At 45.8% G+C, this 14,980-nt stretch overlaps 1 protein-coding gene across 1 annotated transcript in view; it reads right to left on the bottom strand.

The window, feature by feature from the left end:
* nectin3 (nectin cell adhesion molecule 3) overlaps positions 1–14,980 on the bottom strand; it is a 70,624-nt gene that overhangs the window by 20,094 nt on the left and 35,550 nt on the right. Inside the window, exon 3 of the mRNA XM_033022220.1 lies at positions 10,050–10,349. Within this exon, the coding sequence (XP_032878111.1) occupies positions 10,050–10,349 (300 nt within the window). The remainder of the gene's footprint in view (positions 1–10,049; positions 10,350–14,980) is intronic.

Here is a 14,980-nt window from a genome sequence, read left to right on the forward strand (position 1 = left end):
TACTCAAAAAATGTTAAACATTTATGGGAGAAATTGTGTTGTCAGAATTCTGCTGGCCAGATCATCTGTCATTTATGGAGTCCATGTATGTAAAGATATGCAAACTATTATGGAATTTAGATGCATTCTGGCCATTACTCAAGACCTCTTCTGTATGGCTCATTGCTGATTCAAGCCCCAATACCCAATCTGAGAATGTTCTGTTTCCCAAATTGCAAGGATTTCCTTCAGTTCCTGCTTCAAGTCTTCCGGGATTTTTGTTCCAAACCCACGACCATATCATAAATTCCCTATCGTACTTGTGATTTTCAGACCTCGAGGCCATTTCTGTAGCCGCTGGAGAGCGAGGTGGGGGGGGGGTTGCTGGCGAGAGCAGGGGGGAAGGGGGTTGCTAGAGAGATCGGGGGGAGGCAGGGTTGCCAGAGATATCGGGGGGGAGGGGGGGCTGCTGGAGAGAGGGAGGGGGGGCTGGGGGTGGGGGTTGCTGGAGAGGCTCAGAGACTGAAGGCTGATTCCAGCAGGGATGCAGGGGAGCTGCCAGGAACCATATGCGGCAGAAGGCAGTAGATAGGGCTGTTCGGGAAACTTTTATAACTTTGTACACACCAAAACGTGTGCTGCCTTGGTGAGTTCGGCCACATGATTTTACCAGGTTGTGTGAATAACAAAGCATTTCTCTAGGTATACATGACAATAAAGTAGAATTATGTATAATTGAATCATGAAATGTTGTACCCTTCTTTATCCTTCATCTGTGCACTGTGGACAGTTTGATTGCAATCATGTATAGTAGTTTATTTTGATTTGATAGCACATATACAAAAGCTTTTCATTAAACTAAACCTGGTTGCACACACACACCCATACACACACGACCATCCGTGTGGAAAACTTCAGATCCGTTTTAAATATTTTCCCTCTCGTCTTGAACCCTTACCTCAACTTTTAAATTCCCTTACTATGGGGGAAAAAGACAATGAATATCTACCCTATCTATGCCTCTCAATTTTATTAACTTCTGCAAGGTCACACAGCAAACTTTTAATTATAGCCCTCATTTCCCAGCAATATTCTGGTGAATCTCTCCTGCACTCTCTACATTGCTTCCACATATTTCATAGAGGATATAACAGTAGAGCACAGGAACGGGCTTTTCAGCTGACAATGTTTGTGCCACTAATGGTGCGAAGTTCATCTCATTTGTCTATGCGTGATCCATAACCATCTAGTCCCTGCATTTCCAGGTGCCGACCTAAAAGCCTCGGAAACACTACTATTGAATTTGCCTCCACCACCACCCCTGGCAATGTGGTCCATGCCCCAACTACTCTCTGTGTAAAAAAAAAACTTGCCCAGCACATCTCCATTAAATGTTCCTCCTCTCACCTTATAGTTACGCTCTCTAATGTTGGACATTTCCACCCTGGGGAAAAGGTTCCCACTGTCTACTCTCTCAGAATTTATGCCTCTCGTAATTTTGTCTCCCCTCAACCTCCAATGTTCCAGTGAAAATAACCCAAGTCCACCCAACCTTGCCCTACAGCTGAAACTCTCTAATCAGGGCAACATTCTGCTTAACCTCCTCTGCGTCCTCACCAAAGTTGCCACATCTTTCCTGTAATGGGGCAACCAAAAGTACAAGCAATATCCAAATGCAGCCGAACCAAAGTCCCAGAGAGCTGCACCAAGACTTCCTGACTCAATGCACCTAGCAATGAAGGCAAGCATACCGTACACCTTCTTTACCGCCATATCGACTTGTGCTGCCATCATCAGTGAGCTATGACCCTGGACTCCAAGATCCCTCTGCACGTCAATGCTGTTAAGAGTTTTGCCATTAACTGTATACTTTCTCCTTACATCATTCTCCCCCAAGTGCAACACCTCACAGTTGCTTGGGTTAAACTCCATCTGCCATTTATCTGCCCATTTCTGCAGCTGATCTATATCCTACTGTATCTTCTGACAGCCTTCCTCACAGTGCACAACTCCTCCAATTTTGGTGTTGTCACCAAACTCACTCACCAACCCACCACGGATCCTAGAGGAACTCCATTGACCATAGACATCCAGGCAGAATATCTTCCTTCCACAACAAGCCTGTTTTCTATGAATAAGCCAGTTCTGAATCCACACAACCAAGTTATCTTCTGCATCAGCCTACAATGATGATGGTAGGCTGTGGGCTGAAGGACCCATTTCAACTCCGAATGTCTAAACTAAAAAAAACTAAGCTCAGCTATAGAAATGGGCAGAGAAATGGCAGATGGAGTTTAATCTGAGCAAGTGCGATGTGTTGGAAGATCAAATACAAGGGGGAAATATACAATTATTGGCATGACCCTTAACAGCATTGATGTGCAGAGGGATCTTGGGATTCTCGTCCATCGCTCCCTGAAAGTGGCAACACAAGCAGATAGAGTGGCAAAGGTGGCATATAGAAACATAGAAAATAGGTGCAGGAGTAGGCCATTCGGCCCTTCGAGCTTGCACCGCAATTCAATATGATCATGGCTGATCATCCAACTCAGTATCCTGTACCTGCCTTCTCTCCATACCCCCTGATCCCTTTAGCCACAAGGGCCACATCTAACTCCCTCTTAAATATAGCCAATGAACTGGCCTCAACTACCTTCTGTGGCAGAGAGTTCCAGAGATTCACCACTCTCTGTGTGAAAAATGTTTTTCTCATCTCGGTCCTAAAAGATTTCCCCTTTATCCTTAAACTGTGACCCCCTTGTCCTGGACTTTCCAACATCGGGAACAATCTTCCTGCATCTAGCCTGTCCAACCCCTTAAGAATTTTGTAAGTTTCTATAAGATCCCCCCTCAAACTTCTAAATTCTAGCGAGCACAAGCGCAGTCTATCCAGTCTTTCTTCATATGAAAGTCCTGATATCCCAGGAATCAGTCTGGTGAACCTTCTCTGTACTCCCTCTATGGCAAGAATGTCTTTCCTCAGATTAGGAGACCAAAACTGTACGCAATACTCCAGGTGTGGTCTCACCAAGACCCTGTACAACTGCAGTAGAACCTCCCTGCTCCTATGCTCAAATCCTTTTGCTATGAATGCTTGCATACCATTCGCTTTCTTCACTGCCTGCTGCACCTGCATGCCTACTTTCAATGACTGGTGTACCATGATACCCAGGTCTCGTTGCATCTCCCCTTTTCCTAATCGGCCACCATTCAGAGAATATACTTTCCTGTTTTTGCCACCAAAGTGGATAACCTCACATTTATCCACATTATACTGCATCTGCTATGCATTTGCCCACTCACCCAGCCTATCCAAGTCACCTTGCAGCCTCCTAGCATCCTCCTCACAGCTAACACTGCCCCCCAGCTTCGTGTCATCCGCAAACTTGGAGATGTTGCATTCAATTCCCTCGTCCAAATCATTAATATATATTGTAAATAGCTGGGGTCTCAGCACTGAGCCTTGCGGTACCCCACTAGTCACTGCCTGCCATTCTGAAAAGGACCAGTTTACTCCTACTCTTTGCTTCCTGTTTGCCAGCCAGTTCTCTATCCACATCAATACTGAACCCTCAATACCGTGTGCTTTAAGTTTGTATACTATGGTATTCTTATGTATAATATGGTATTCTTGCTTCCATAATTCAGGACATTGAGTATTAACTGGAGTTTAGAAGGATGAGGGGATATCTTATAGAAACATATAAAATTATAAAAGGACCGGATAAGCTAGATGCAGGAAAAATGTTCCCAATGTTGGGCGAGTCCAGAACCAGGGGTCACAGGCTTAGAATAAAGGGGAAGCCATTTAAGACTGAGGTGAGAAAAAACGTTTTCACCCAGAGAGTTGTGAATTTGTAGAATTCCCTGCCGCAGAGGGCAGTGGAGGTCAAGTCACTGGATGGATTTAAGAGAGAGAGTTAGATAGAGCTCTAGGGGCTAGTGGAATCAAGGGATATGGGGAGAAGGCAGGCACGGGTTATTGATTGGGGTTGATCAGCCATGATCACAATGAATGGCTGTGCTGGCTCGAAGGGCCGAATGGCCTCCTTCTGCACCTGTTTTCTATGTTTCTATAAGTCAGGAAGTCATGATGCAGCCTTAGAGGACTTTGGTTAGGCCGCATTTGGAGTATTGTGTGTAGTTCTGGTCGTCCCATTACAGGAAGGATGTGGAGGCTTTGCAAAGGGTGCAGAGGTGCTTTCTCAGAATAATGCCTGGATTGGGGGTATTACATACGAGGAGAGGCTAGACAGGTTTAGATTGTTTTCTCTGAAATGCCGGAGGTTGTGGCGAGGCCAGATAGAAGTATATAAAATTACGAGAGGCATAGATATGGTAGACGGTCAGAAATGTTTAGGGCGGGTCCGCAGGGCATCGGTAGAGTTGCTACCTTACAGCGCCAGAGAACCAGGCTCGAGCCTGACTATGGGTGCTGTCTGTATGGAGTTTGTATGTTCTCTCTGTGCACACGTGGGTTTACTCTGGGTGATCCAGTTTCCTCCCATATTTCAAAGACATGCAGGTTAAATGGGTTCAGTAAATTGTCCTTAATATGTAGGATAGAACTAGTGTACTGGTTATCATTGCTCAGCATGCATTCAGTGAACCAAAGAGTCTGTTTCCATGCTGCATCTCTGAAAAAAAAAACCTTTTCCCAGGATGGAAAAAAAAGAAAAATACCAGCAGACATAGCTATAAAGTGAGATGTGCGGGGCAAGTATCTTTTTTTAATTATCTGGGGCTCTGGTGAAACTCCATCTAGAATATTGTCTACAGATTGACTCCTCTCTCCAAGGAAGAATATACCTTAATAGGAGTGGACCATTCCTATATTAAGGTGAATTTCTAGGATTCATCATGGAACATTTACAGGTTAATTATATCTGGAATGGAGTTTAGGTGGGGGCGGGTGCCCTTTGAGGAAAGATCAAATGGACTGGACTTTAATCTCTAAAGTTTAGAAGAATTTGAATTGATTTGATTGAAATAAAGGAATCTTAAGACCATATGCAGAGATGACGTTTTCCTGAACGTTGAGTCTCATAATCAAGCCTTTCAGAATTGAGAAAAAGGATTTTTTTTCAATCCAGATGGTAGTGAACCTTGAGGATTGGTTAGCCACTTGTATACTTATAGGCTTCAATTATGCACATTGAAACATTGAATGTGCACATGATACCGTCATCACAAAGATAACAGTGTTAAGTTGTAAGTAAGCAATTGTTGAAACAAATTCCCTTCAAACAAAACAGAGAGAATAGGCAAGAACATGTGAGATTAAGGGAATGTATTACTTTTACAAAATAAACAAAATACAATGCTGTCGTATTTCCCGACAGTGAAGACACACCCCCAATTTGAGTAGCTAAATTTTGAAAAAAGGATGGCAGGACAGAGGTCGGCAACATCGCCTGCGTGCCCCGGGACTGGCTGCAATTCCCAGGTCGCCTGCCCCGGAAGACCGGACAGAGGCGCGGACGGACAGAGGCGCGGACAGAGGCGCGGACAGAGGGGCGGACAGAGGGGCGGACAGAGGGGCGGACAGAGGGGCGGACAGAGGGGCGGACAGAGGGGCGGACAGAGGGACGGACAGAGGGACGGACAGAGGGACGGACAGAGGGACGGACAGAGGGACGGACAGAGGGACGGACAGAGGGACGGACAGAGGGACGGACAGAGGGACGGACAGAGGGGCGGACAGAGGGGCAGAGAGAGGGGCAGAGAGAGGGGCAGAGAGAGGGGCAGAGAGAGGGGCAGAGAGAGGGGCAGAGAGAGGGGCAGAGAGAGGGACAGAGAGAGGGACAGAGAGAGGGACAGAGAGAGAGGCAGAGAGAGAGGCAGAGAGAGAGGCAGAGAGAGAGGCAGAGAGAGAGACAGAGAGAGAGACAGAGAGAGAGACAGAGAGAGAGACAGAGAGAGAGACGGAGAGAGATACAGAGAGACAGAGAGAGAGAGAGACAGAGAGAGAGACAGAGAGAGAGACAGAGAGAGAGACAGAGAGAGAGACAGAGAGAGAGACAGAGAGAGAGACAGAGAGAGAGACAGAGAGAGAGACAGAGAGAGAGACAGAGAGAGAGACAGAGAGGCAGCAGAAGGCACTGAGGTGGCGGCCGGTTTCACTGTCCGGTCCCGGTGGCCGCTCGCAGCCACCCAGGTCGGGTGCGTGCCCCGCGAATGGTGGCAGTTCCCAGGTCAGCTCGCTTGCCCCAGGTCTGGCTGTAGCGTTCAGGTCGGCTTGCCTGCCCCAGGTCTGGCTGTGACACCCAGTTCACCTGCGTGCCCCACGAATGGTGGCAGTAGCCAGGTCGGCTCGCTTGCCCCAGGTCTGGCTGTGACACCCAGGTCGGCTGCGTGCCCCGCGATTTGGCTGTAGTTCCCAGGTGGCTCGCTTGCCCCAGGTCTGGCTGCAGTTCCAAGGTCAGCTGCGTGCCAAGGGACTGGCTGATGGGAAGCGGCTATAAAAGGATTCCCCACACGCTGTGAAAGGAACACTCTCCCCCGCCCCCAGCGTGGCTGTCCTTTTACAGCCGCTTCCCATCAGCTGCCAGCAATGAGGGATAGACGTGGCTCTCCCTCAGTACAGCAACATCGTTCTTGATGTTCCTGTACTGAGGGATTGCCCAGTCTATCATTCTTGGCTAACAACCTAACCTTCAACCTCCAAGACGCAGGAACATTTTCGTGCCTTATTTTTGGGTAAAAAAATTATCTTCATTGCCGGGAAATACGGTAAGTATTCACCTTACTGCTTCTGTGACTTGGTGACCTGAATAAGATAAACATTCAGAATTCTTGATCCCCCCCCCCCCCCCCCCCCCCCTCCCCCCTCCCCTCTGTTGCTGTTGTTTTCTCCATCTATGATTGCCAGTATGGACACTTTTTCTGAATGCTTCATATGCTGACATTAATGCTTCAATGGGAATTCAACTTTGGCACAGTCCAATTTCCAATAATATTCTGAAGATAGAGACAAAAATGCTGGAGTAACTCAGCGGGACAAGCAGAATCGCTGGAGAAAAGGAATAGGTCATTTCGGGTCGAGACCCTTCTTCAGACTGAGAGTGAGGGGAAAGGGAAACGTGAGACATAGACGGTGATGTAGAGAGACATAGAACAAATGAATGAAAAATATGCAAAAATGTAATGATGATAAAGGCCATTATTAGCTGTTTGCTAGGTGAGAACGAGTATAGACAATAATATTCTGGGTTTTTTCTTAAAAGGATTGCAAATATCTGGCACAAGATATAAAAAATGAATATGGAAGATACAATGTAAGGGTCGCTTGATTTGTTAATTCACAATGTTGAACAGTGCAAACTGAACACAACTCTGTCATTGGATGAGTAATAGTAGAGCATCTTAATAATGTACCCAACGTTCACTTTGATGGCAAGAATATTCTACATGTACAAAACTGAATTTTCCAAGTCCTAAAATATATACATAGCCCAGATAATTATTCAAAGGCCACAGAAACAGCACACTGGTAACACTAAGCATTGATGATCCTTCGTCATAACCAAGTTAGAGAACAAGGATGATGTAAACTGCAGGGGAGAAAAAAGGAGAAATCTATAATAGGGTTGTAACCAAGAGAACTGGATGACACAGAAGAGTGGGTGTAGGCTGTGAGAGGGTGACAGAAGGCTTGTTAAAAGCAGCTGCTACTTTGAAGGAAGTATAAATAGAGGAATATAAATGAGAACAGAAGAGAAAACCGAAGAAATTCAAGTTGAGTTTATCAATTTGGATTCACAATTGGCATGGAGGACGAAGTCAATAGGTAGTTGAAGTGGGCTATTTTTTCTCATTGGAGGCCTGTGACCAGTGGTGTGCTCATTCAAATGCACCGAATCAGTACAGCAGATGACAATTAGTCGAGCAATTTATTTACATTGTATAACGTTGCGTTATATACAGTGCCCTCCATAATGTTTGGGACAAAGACCCATCATTTATATATTTGCCTCTGTACTCCACAATTTGAGATTAGTAATAGAAAAATAATCATATGTGGTTAAAGTGCACATTGTCAGATTTTCTCATTTTTATACATTTTGGTTTCACCATGTAGAAATTATAGCTGTGTTTATACATAGTCCCCCCCATTTCAGGGCACCACAATGTTTGGGACACGTGGCTTCACAGATGTTTGTAATTGCTCAGGTGTGCTTAATTGCCTCCTTAATGCAGGTATAAGAGAGTCATCAGCACCTAGTCTTTCCATCACCTTTGGAAACTTGTATTGCTGTTTATCAACGAGGACCAAAGTTGTGCCAATGAAAGTCGAACAAGCCATTATTAGACTGAGAAACAAGAATAAAACTGTTAGAGACATCAGCCAAACATTAGGCTCACCAAAATCAACTGTTTGGAACTTCATTAAGAAGAAAGAGAGCACTGGTGAGCTTACTAATCGCAAAGGGACCGACAGGCCAAGGAAGACCTCCACACCTGATGACAGAAGAATTCTCACTATAATAAAGAAAAATTCCCAAACACCTGTCCAACAGATCAGAAACCGGAATCAGGTGTGGATTTGTCAATGACCACTGTCCGCAGAAAACTTCATGAACAGAAATACAGAGGCTATACTGCAAGATGCAAACCACTGGTTAGCTGCAAAAATAAGATGGCCAGGTTACAGTTTGACAAGAAGTATTTAAAAGAGCAACCACAGTTCTGGAAAAAGGTCTGTGGAAAGATGAGACAAAGATTAACTTATATCAGAGTGATGGCAAGTGCAAAGTATGGAGGAGAGAAGGAACTGCCCAAGATCCAAAGCATACCACCTCATCTGTGAAACACGGTGGTGGGGGCGTTATGGCCTGGGCATATGTGGCTGCTGAAGGTACTGGCTCACTTCTCTTCATTGATGATACAACTGCTGATGGTAGTAGCATAATGAATTCTTAAGTGTATAGACACATCCTATCTACTCGATCAAACAAATGCCTCAAAACCCATTGGCGGGCGGTTCATTCTACAGCAAGACAATGATCCCAAACATACTGCTAAAGTAGCAAAGGAGTTTTTCAAAGCTAAAAAAATGGTCAATTCTTGAGTGGCCAAGTCAATCACCCGATCTGAACCCAATTGAGCATGCCTTTTATATGCTGAAGAGAAAATTGAAGGGGACTAGCCCCCAAAACAAGCATAAGCTAAAGATGGTTGCAGTACAGGCCTGGCAGACCAACACCAAAGCCACACAGCAACTGGTGATGTCCATGAATCGCAGATTTCAAGCAGTCATTGCATGCAAAGGATATGCAACAAAATACTGAACATGACTACTTTCATTTACATGACATTGCTGTGTCCCAAACATTATGGTGCCCTGAAATGGGGGGGACTATGTATAAACACTGCTGTAATTTCTACATGGTGAAACCAAAATGTATAAAAACGTCCTTTATTAAAATCTGACAATGTGCACTTTAACCACATGTGATTTTTTCCTATCACAAATCTCAAATTGTGGAGTATTGAGGCTAATAAATAAATGGGTCTTTGTCCCAGACATTATGGAGGGCACTGTACATGCATCATCACCCCCGTCATGACATGCTCCATATCTAAAATATGTAAGTGATCTCATTTCCACTGTGCCTATCATTGCTTCTCCTCATCTTTGGTTCCTTTTTCCTTTAATGCTTGTTACCCTTCATCTTTCTCTGCTGCTGAAAAAGAAAGTCCCTCATAAAAACCAAAAAGAAAATGTTGTTTATTGTGTAGGAAGGTCAAGACAACTCGAAACGTCACCCACCCCTTCTCTCCTGAGATGCTGCCTGTCCCGCTGAGTTACTCTTAGCTTTTTGTGTCTAACTTTGTTTATTGTAGCTTTTAAAACGTCTGATGAATACATTTTAGACTTCAATGCACTTAAATCTGAATACAATTCACAAAAAACTGTTCACCTACAATAACTTGCATAATTCACCTACAATAACTTACAGAATCATGCATAAACACAACAAAATGTAATGATAAAAACTTACTGTTTACATTCATGTAAATTAGCCTCAATGTTATAATATGTTCAGATTTACAAAACAAGTACTTACATTGTACATCCAAGGCATACGGGATTCGAATCGTGGTATTCAGTGGCAGATGACTCACTATGCAGGTTATCGGTCTTTTCCGCACAAATCGGGATGGAACGATCTTGAACCGATTGATTACAGTGACAGTTCCATTTGGAGCAGAAATCTTTGTCAGCTCCTGTTCTCCAATAAGATCACTTTCCCAGGAAACAACTGCTTCGGGTTTTCCATTCGCTGCCGTGCACACCGCTGCCACTGTCGCGTTGGCACCATCTACAAGTGGCTCTGGCCCACTGCCCACAGTTATTGTGGGTTCAACTACAAAATTAATAAATCAGTCTGTAGAACAGGGTCATTTATTATTATTCTGTAACATTAACTTTTACAGATACATTGCATAAACATGCAAGTTCAGCATATCACAGGAAGAGACTCTTTGCCCCACAATCTTTGCGCTGATATGATGCCAAGACCACCCATTATCTGCCTGCATTCCCTGCATATCCATTTGCTTGTCCATCTCTCTCTTAAATGCCACTATCGTATCTGTCTCACCACAACTCACAGCAGCGCGTTCCAGGCACTCATTACCATCTGTAAATACAAAATAAAAATTGCCCTGCTCATCTCCTTTAATCTTGGCCTCTGTTACTTTAAACCTATGGTCTCTAGTACTTGATTTTTCTATCCCAGGAAATAAGTTCTGACTGAATACAATATCTGTGCCTTTCACAATTGTATATATAGTACTTCGATCAGGTCTTTCCACAACCTCCGCCGTTCCAGATAAAAGAATCCAAGTCTGTCCAATCTCTCCCTGTCACTAGTGCACTCTAATCCAGGCATCATTTTGGAAACGTTTAAGAAGGAACTGCAGATGTGGGAAAATCGAAGGTAGACAAAAGTGCTCCATAGATGCTGCCGCACCCACTGAGTTTCTCCAACACTTTTGACGACCATCATTTTGGAAAGCTCCGCTGCACCCTCTCCAAAGCCTCCACATCCTTCCTGTAATGGGGCGACCAGAACTGCACGCAATACTTCAAATGTGACCTAACCAAAGTCCTATAAAACTGCATCAAAACTTCCCGACTCTTATACTCAATGGCTCAACCAATGAAGGTAAGCAAACCATCTGATTTCTTTACTACTCTATCTACTTGTGTGGCCACTTTCTGGGAGTTATGGACTAGGACTCCAAGATCCCTTTAATCAGTGCTGGTTAGGGTCATGCCATTAATTTTAATATTTTTCCCTTACAACACCAAACACTTTAGCCTTCCCCATCAGCAAACCACATAAATTGCAGGTGATGATATTTATACTAATAAGAGTATATATAGCAAGCAATGCTGTGTTACAAATCTTGCCCACAGACAGCTAGATTAATCCCATTTGCCTATCTTGGATCCCCATCTTTTTATGCCATACGTAAGTATAAAATGTGCAGATTGAATGCAGAGGACAGAATAAGGCACAACCATATATTTATTCTCATGGATAAATAATCCAAAACTGAATATTAATTTCACACATTAGGTATGAGGACTGAGAATAAAATATTTACAGAAAGCATTTTGCTGCATGGGTTCTCACATTTAATTAATTAGGTGAAATGAAGCTTAATTGGACTAGATTCCGTAACACCATACCCAAGAGCAGATTATTTACGGACTGTTACTCTGCAGCTGTGTTATTGCAGAGATAGAAAAGCATCGGAGGGAAGAGCCATCTGAAAACTTCCCTTCCTTGAGATGATGTGAAAGCTTTTGATGCAAGAGGTGAATTTGAGGGTTGCATTGAAACTGATGTTATAACTAACTCATTAGTTAAGTGGAGAGACAGATGACTGAGTAGCAGCAGTCAAGACTCCAGAACGGTGTGTTGCGTCCCTGGCGCCAGGTTCCAGGATGTCTTGGAGCAGCTGTTTGACATTCTTTTGGGGAGGGGGGGGGGGGGGGGGTGGGTGACCGGCCAGAAGTCGTTGACACAAATTAAATATATATGAAATGAGATCCTGCAAAATGAATAGACAAAATTAGGCAAAAAGGTTGAAAAGCAGGACCTCCAGGGTAGTGACCTCCAGATTACTCTTGGTGCCAGGTGTTAGTGAGAGTAGAAACAGGAATATAAAGCAGATGAATAATAATAATAATAATAATGGATGGGATTTATATAGCGCCTTTCTAATACTCAAGGCGCTTTACATCGCATTATTCATTCACTCCTCAGTCACACTCGGTGGTGGTAAGCTACTTCTGTAGCCACAGCTGCCGTGGGGCAGACTGACGGAAGCGTGGCTGCCATTCTGCGCCTACGGCCCCTCCGACCACCACCAATCACTCACACACATTCACACACAGGCAAAGGTGGGTGAAGTGTCTTGCCCAAGGACACAACGACAGTATGCACTCCAAGCGGGATTTGAACCAGCTACCTTCCGGTTTTGCCAGCCGAACACTTAGCCCATTGTGCCATCTGTCGTCCCAATGAATGCGAGCAGTGCCTGAGAAAACGGTGCAAGGGGCAGGAATTCAGACTTCTGGGATCTCTTCTGGGGCAGTGGTGACTAGTACAAGATGGATGGGTTGCATCTGAACTTAAGAGATCAATATCCTGGCAGGCAGGTTTGCTAGTGCTACACGGATGGGTTTAAACTAGACTGGTGGGGGAGCAGAGTCCAATGCAGGACTGTGGCAGGTTAGAGGCTGGAAGTTAGCCATACAGCATGGAAACAGGCCCTTTGGCCCAACTTGTCCCACCTGCCTGCATTTGGCCCCTATCCTTTTATATCTGTCCTATCCATCCGATCCATGTACTTGTCTAAATGTTTCTTAAGCGTTGTGATAGTACCTGCCTTAAATACCTCCTCCAGCAGCTCATTCCAAGCACCCACCATACTCTGTGTGAAGATGTTACCCATCAGGTTCCTATTAAATCTTTCCACGGTGATAGAGTGATGTTCTGTTGTTGGCGGAGGCCTAAAGACGGCGCTGTCCCCAGGGGCTGTTCTTGGGTATGGTGTAAAGGAATCTAGTCCAATTAAGCTTCATTTCACCTAATTAATTAAATGTGAGAGCCCCTGCAGCAACAGCAAGCCACAGAGCGGGTGGGGGGTAGGGCAAGAGCATATTAAAGAGAGGTTGGACAAGCTTGGATTGTTTTGTCTGGAGTGTTGGAGGCTGAGAGCTGATAAAAGTATAAAAAAGTATGAGCGGCATAGATAAGGTAGACAGCCAGAACCTTTCCTGTGGTGAAAATGGAAGACAAGGGGGCAAACCTTCCAGGCCAGGGAAGGAATCTATAACTAAAACTTGTGGGACAGGTTCTCTCTCTCTCTCTCTTCTCCCCCCCCCTCCCCCCCTCCCCCTCAAGAGAGTGGTGGGTTCCTGTAATGCGCTGCCAGGGATGGGAATGGAAGCTGATATGATAGAGTGTGTTTAAGAGGCTTTGAGATAGGCACATGAATATGCAGTGAATGGAGGAGCATGCATGCAGAGATTAATTTAACTTAGCATTACGTTCAGCAAATATTGTTGGCCAATGGACCTGTACCTGTGCTACACTGTTTCATATAATGCGAGAAGGGTCAATGGTCAGAGGATATACATTTAAGGTACATTGCAAAAGATACAATATTTTTGCATACAATTCTTTACTATGACATGGAATGTACTTCATATAAGCATATTGCAGGCTGATTTAATGATATATTTCAAACAAAGGATTCAATAGACACTAGAAATAGTAAGCACTGAAAAAGTTGGAAATTGGGCTATTTAGCAGTTCTACCATTGAGCTGGCACTGGAGGAATTGAACAGCTTCCTCTGGGCTGCAAGATTCTTGTTTCAGGAGGTCAAAAGTGGACTTTCTGAATTATAAGTTGTGTAGTGGCAGTGATTTGGTAATGTCGATACACAATGATTTCTTAAGAGTTTGGTAAAATATTTGGAATAGCCAAGATGACTGGCACAGATATAAGGTGGATCCATTATAAGAGAAATAAAACTCTTGAATTCTGTATTTGGTTCCGGAAGTGGCGGCGCCGGGAACGGCTGCGGCTCGCCTGCAGTCCGTTTGTCTTTTACTTTTTTGTGTTGTATTTTTTTCGTTTTGTCTAGTTACGTTTTTGGTTTTTAGGTCGTGTTTATGTGGGGGGGGGGGGGTGGGGGGTGAAACGGGGCTTGCTGTCTCTCCCTTCGGGGGAATACGACCTTTTTGTCGTATCCCCCTTCTCTGCCTCCGTCTACACTGAGGCCTAATGGCGGAGCTGGCGACCTCGGGACTCTGGAGGCAGCTGACAGGACTCGCCCTGAGCTCCCGTGAGGGTGGCCCAGCCCGGGGCTGGAACTGCGCTCTCGTGAGAGCGGCCTGGCGAGGGGCTGAGAGACTTTTCCGTGAGGGGCTGTGGCCCGTCGGAGTGGCCCAGCCCGAGGGTGGAACGGCACTCCCGTCGGAGTGGTCCAGCCCGAGGGAGGAGCGGCACTCCCGTCGGAGTGGCCCAGCCCGAGGGAGGAGCGGCACTCCCGTCGGAGTGGCCCAGCCCGAGGGAGGCGCGGCACTCCCGTTGGAGTGGCCCAGCCCGAGGGAGAACGGCACTCCCGTCGGAGTGGCCCAGCCCGAGGGAGGAGCGGCACTCCCGTCGGAGTGGCCCAGCCCGAGGGAGAACGGCACTCCCGTCGGAGTGGCCCAGCCCGAGGGAGAACGGTACTCCCGTCGGAGTGGCCCAGCCCGAGGGAGAACGGCACTCCCGTCGGAGTGGCCCAGCCCGAGGGAGAACGGCACTCCCGTCGGAGTGGCCCAGCCCGAGGGAGAACGGTACTCACGTGAGGGCGATCCGGCTCGGGGCTGGAACGGTGCTCCGGTGGCTGGGACGGCGTTCTGAGGCGGTGACCTGAGTCCGGGGTTCAGCCGCGGGCCAGCGGCTGCGTATGCTGGACTGGAGGGC

The sequence above is a fragment of the Amblyraja radiata genome, chromosome 6 (assembly GCF_010909765.2).
Source record: "Amblyraja radiata isolate CabotCenter1 chromosome 6, sAmbRad1.1.pri, whole genome shotgun sequence".
Lineage (NCBI taxonomy): Eukaryota > Metazoa > Chordata > Chondrichthyes > Rajiformes > Rajidae > Amblyraja > Amblyraja radiata.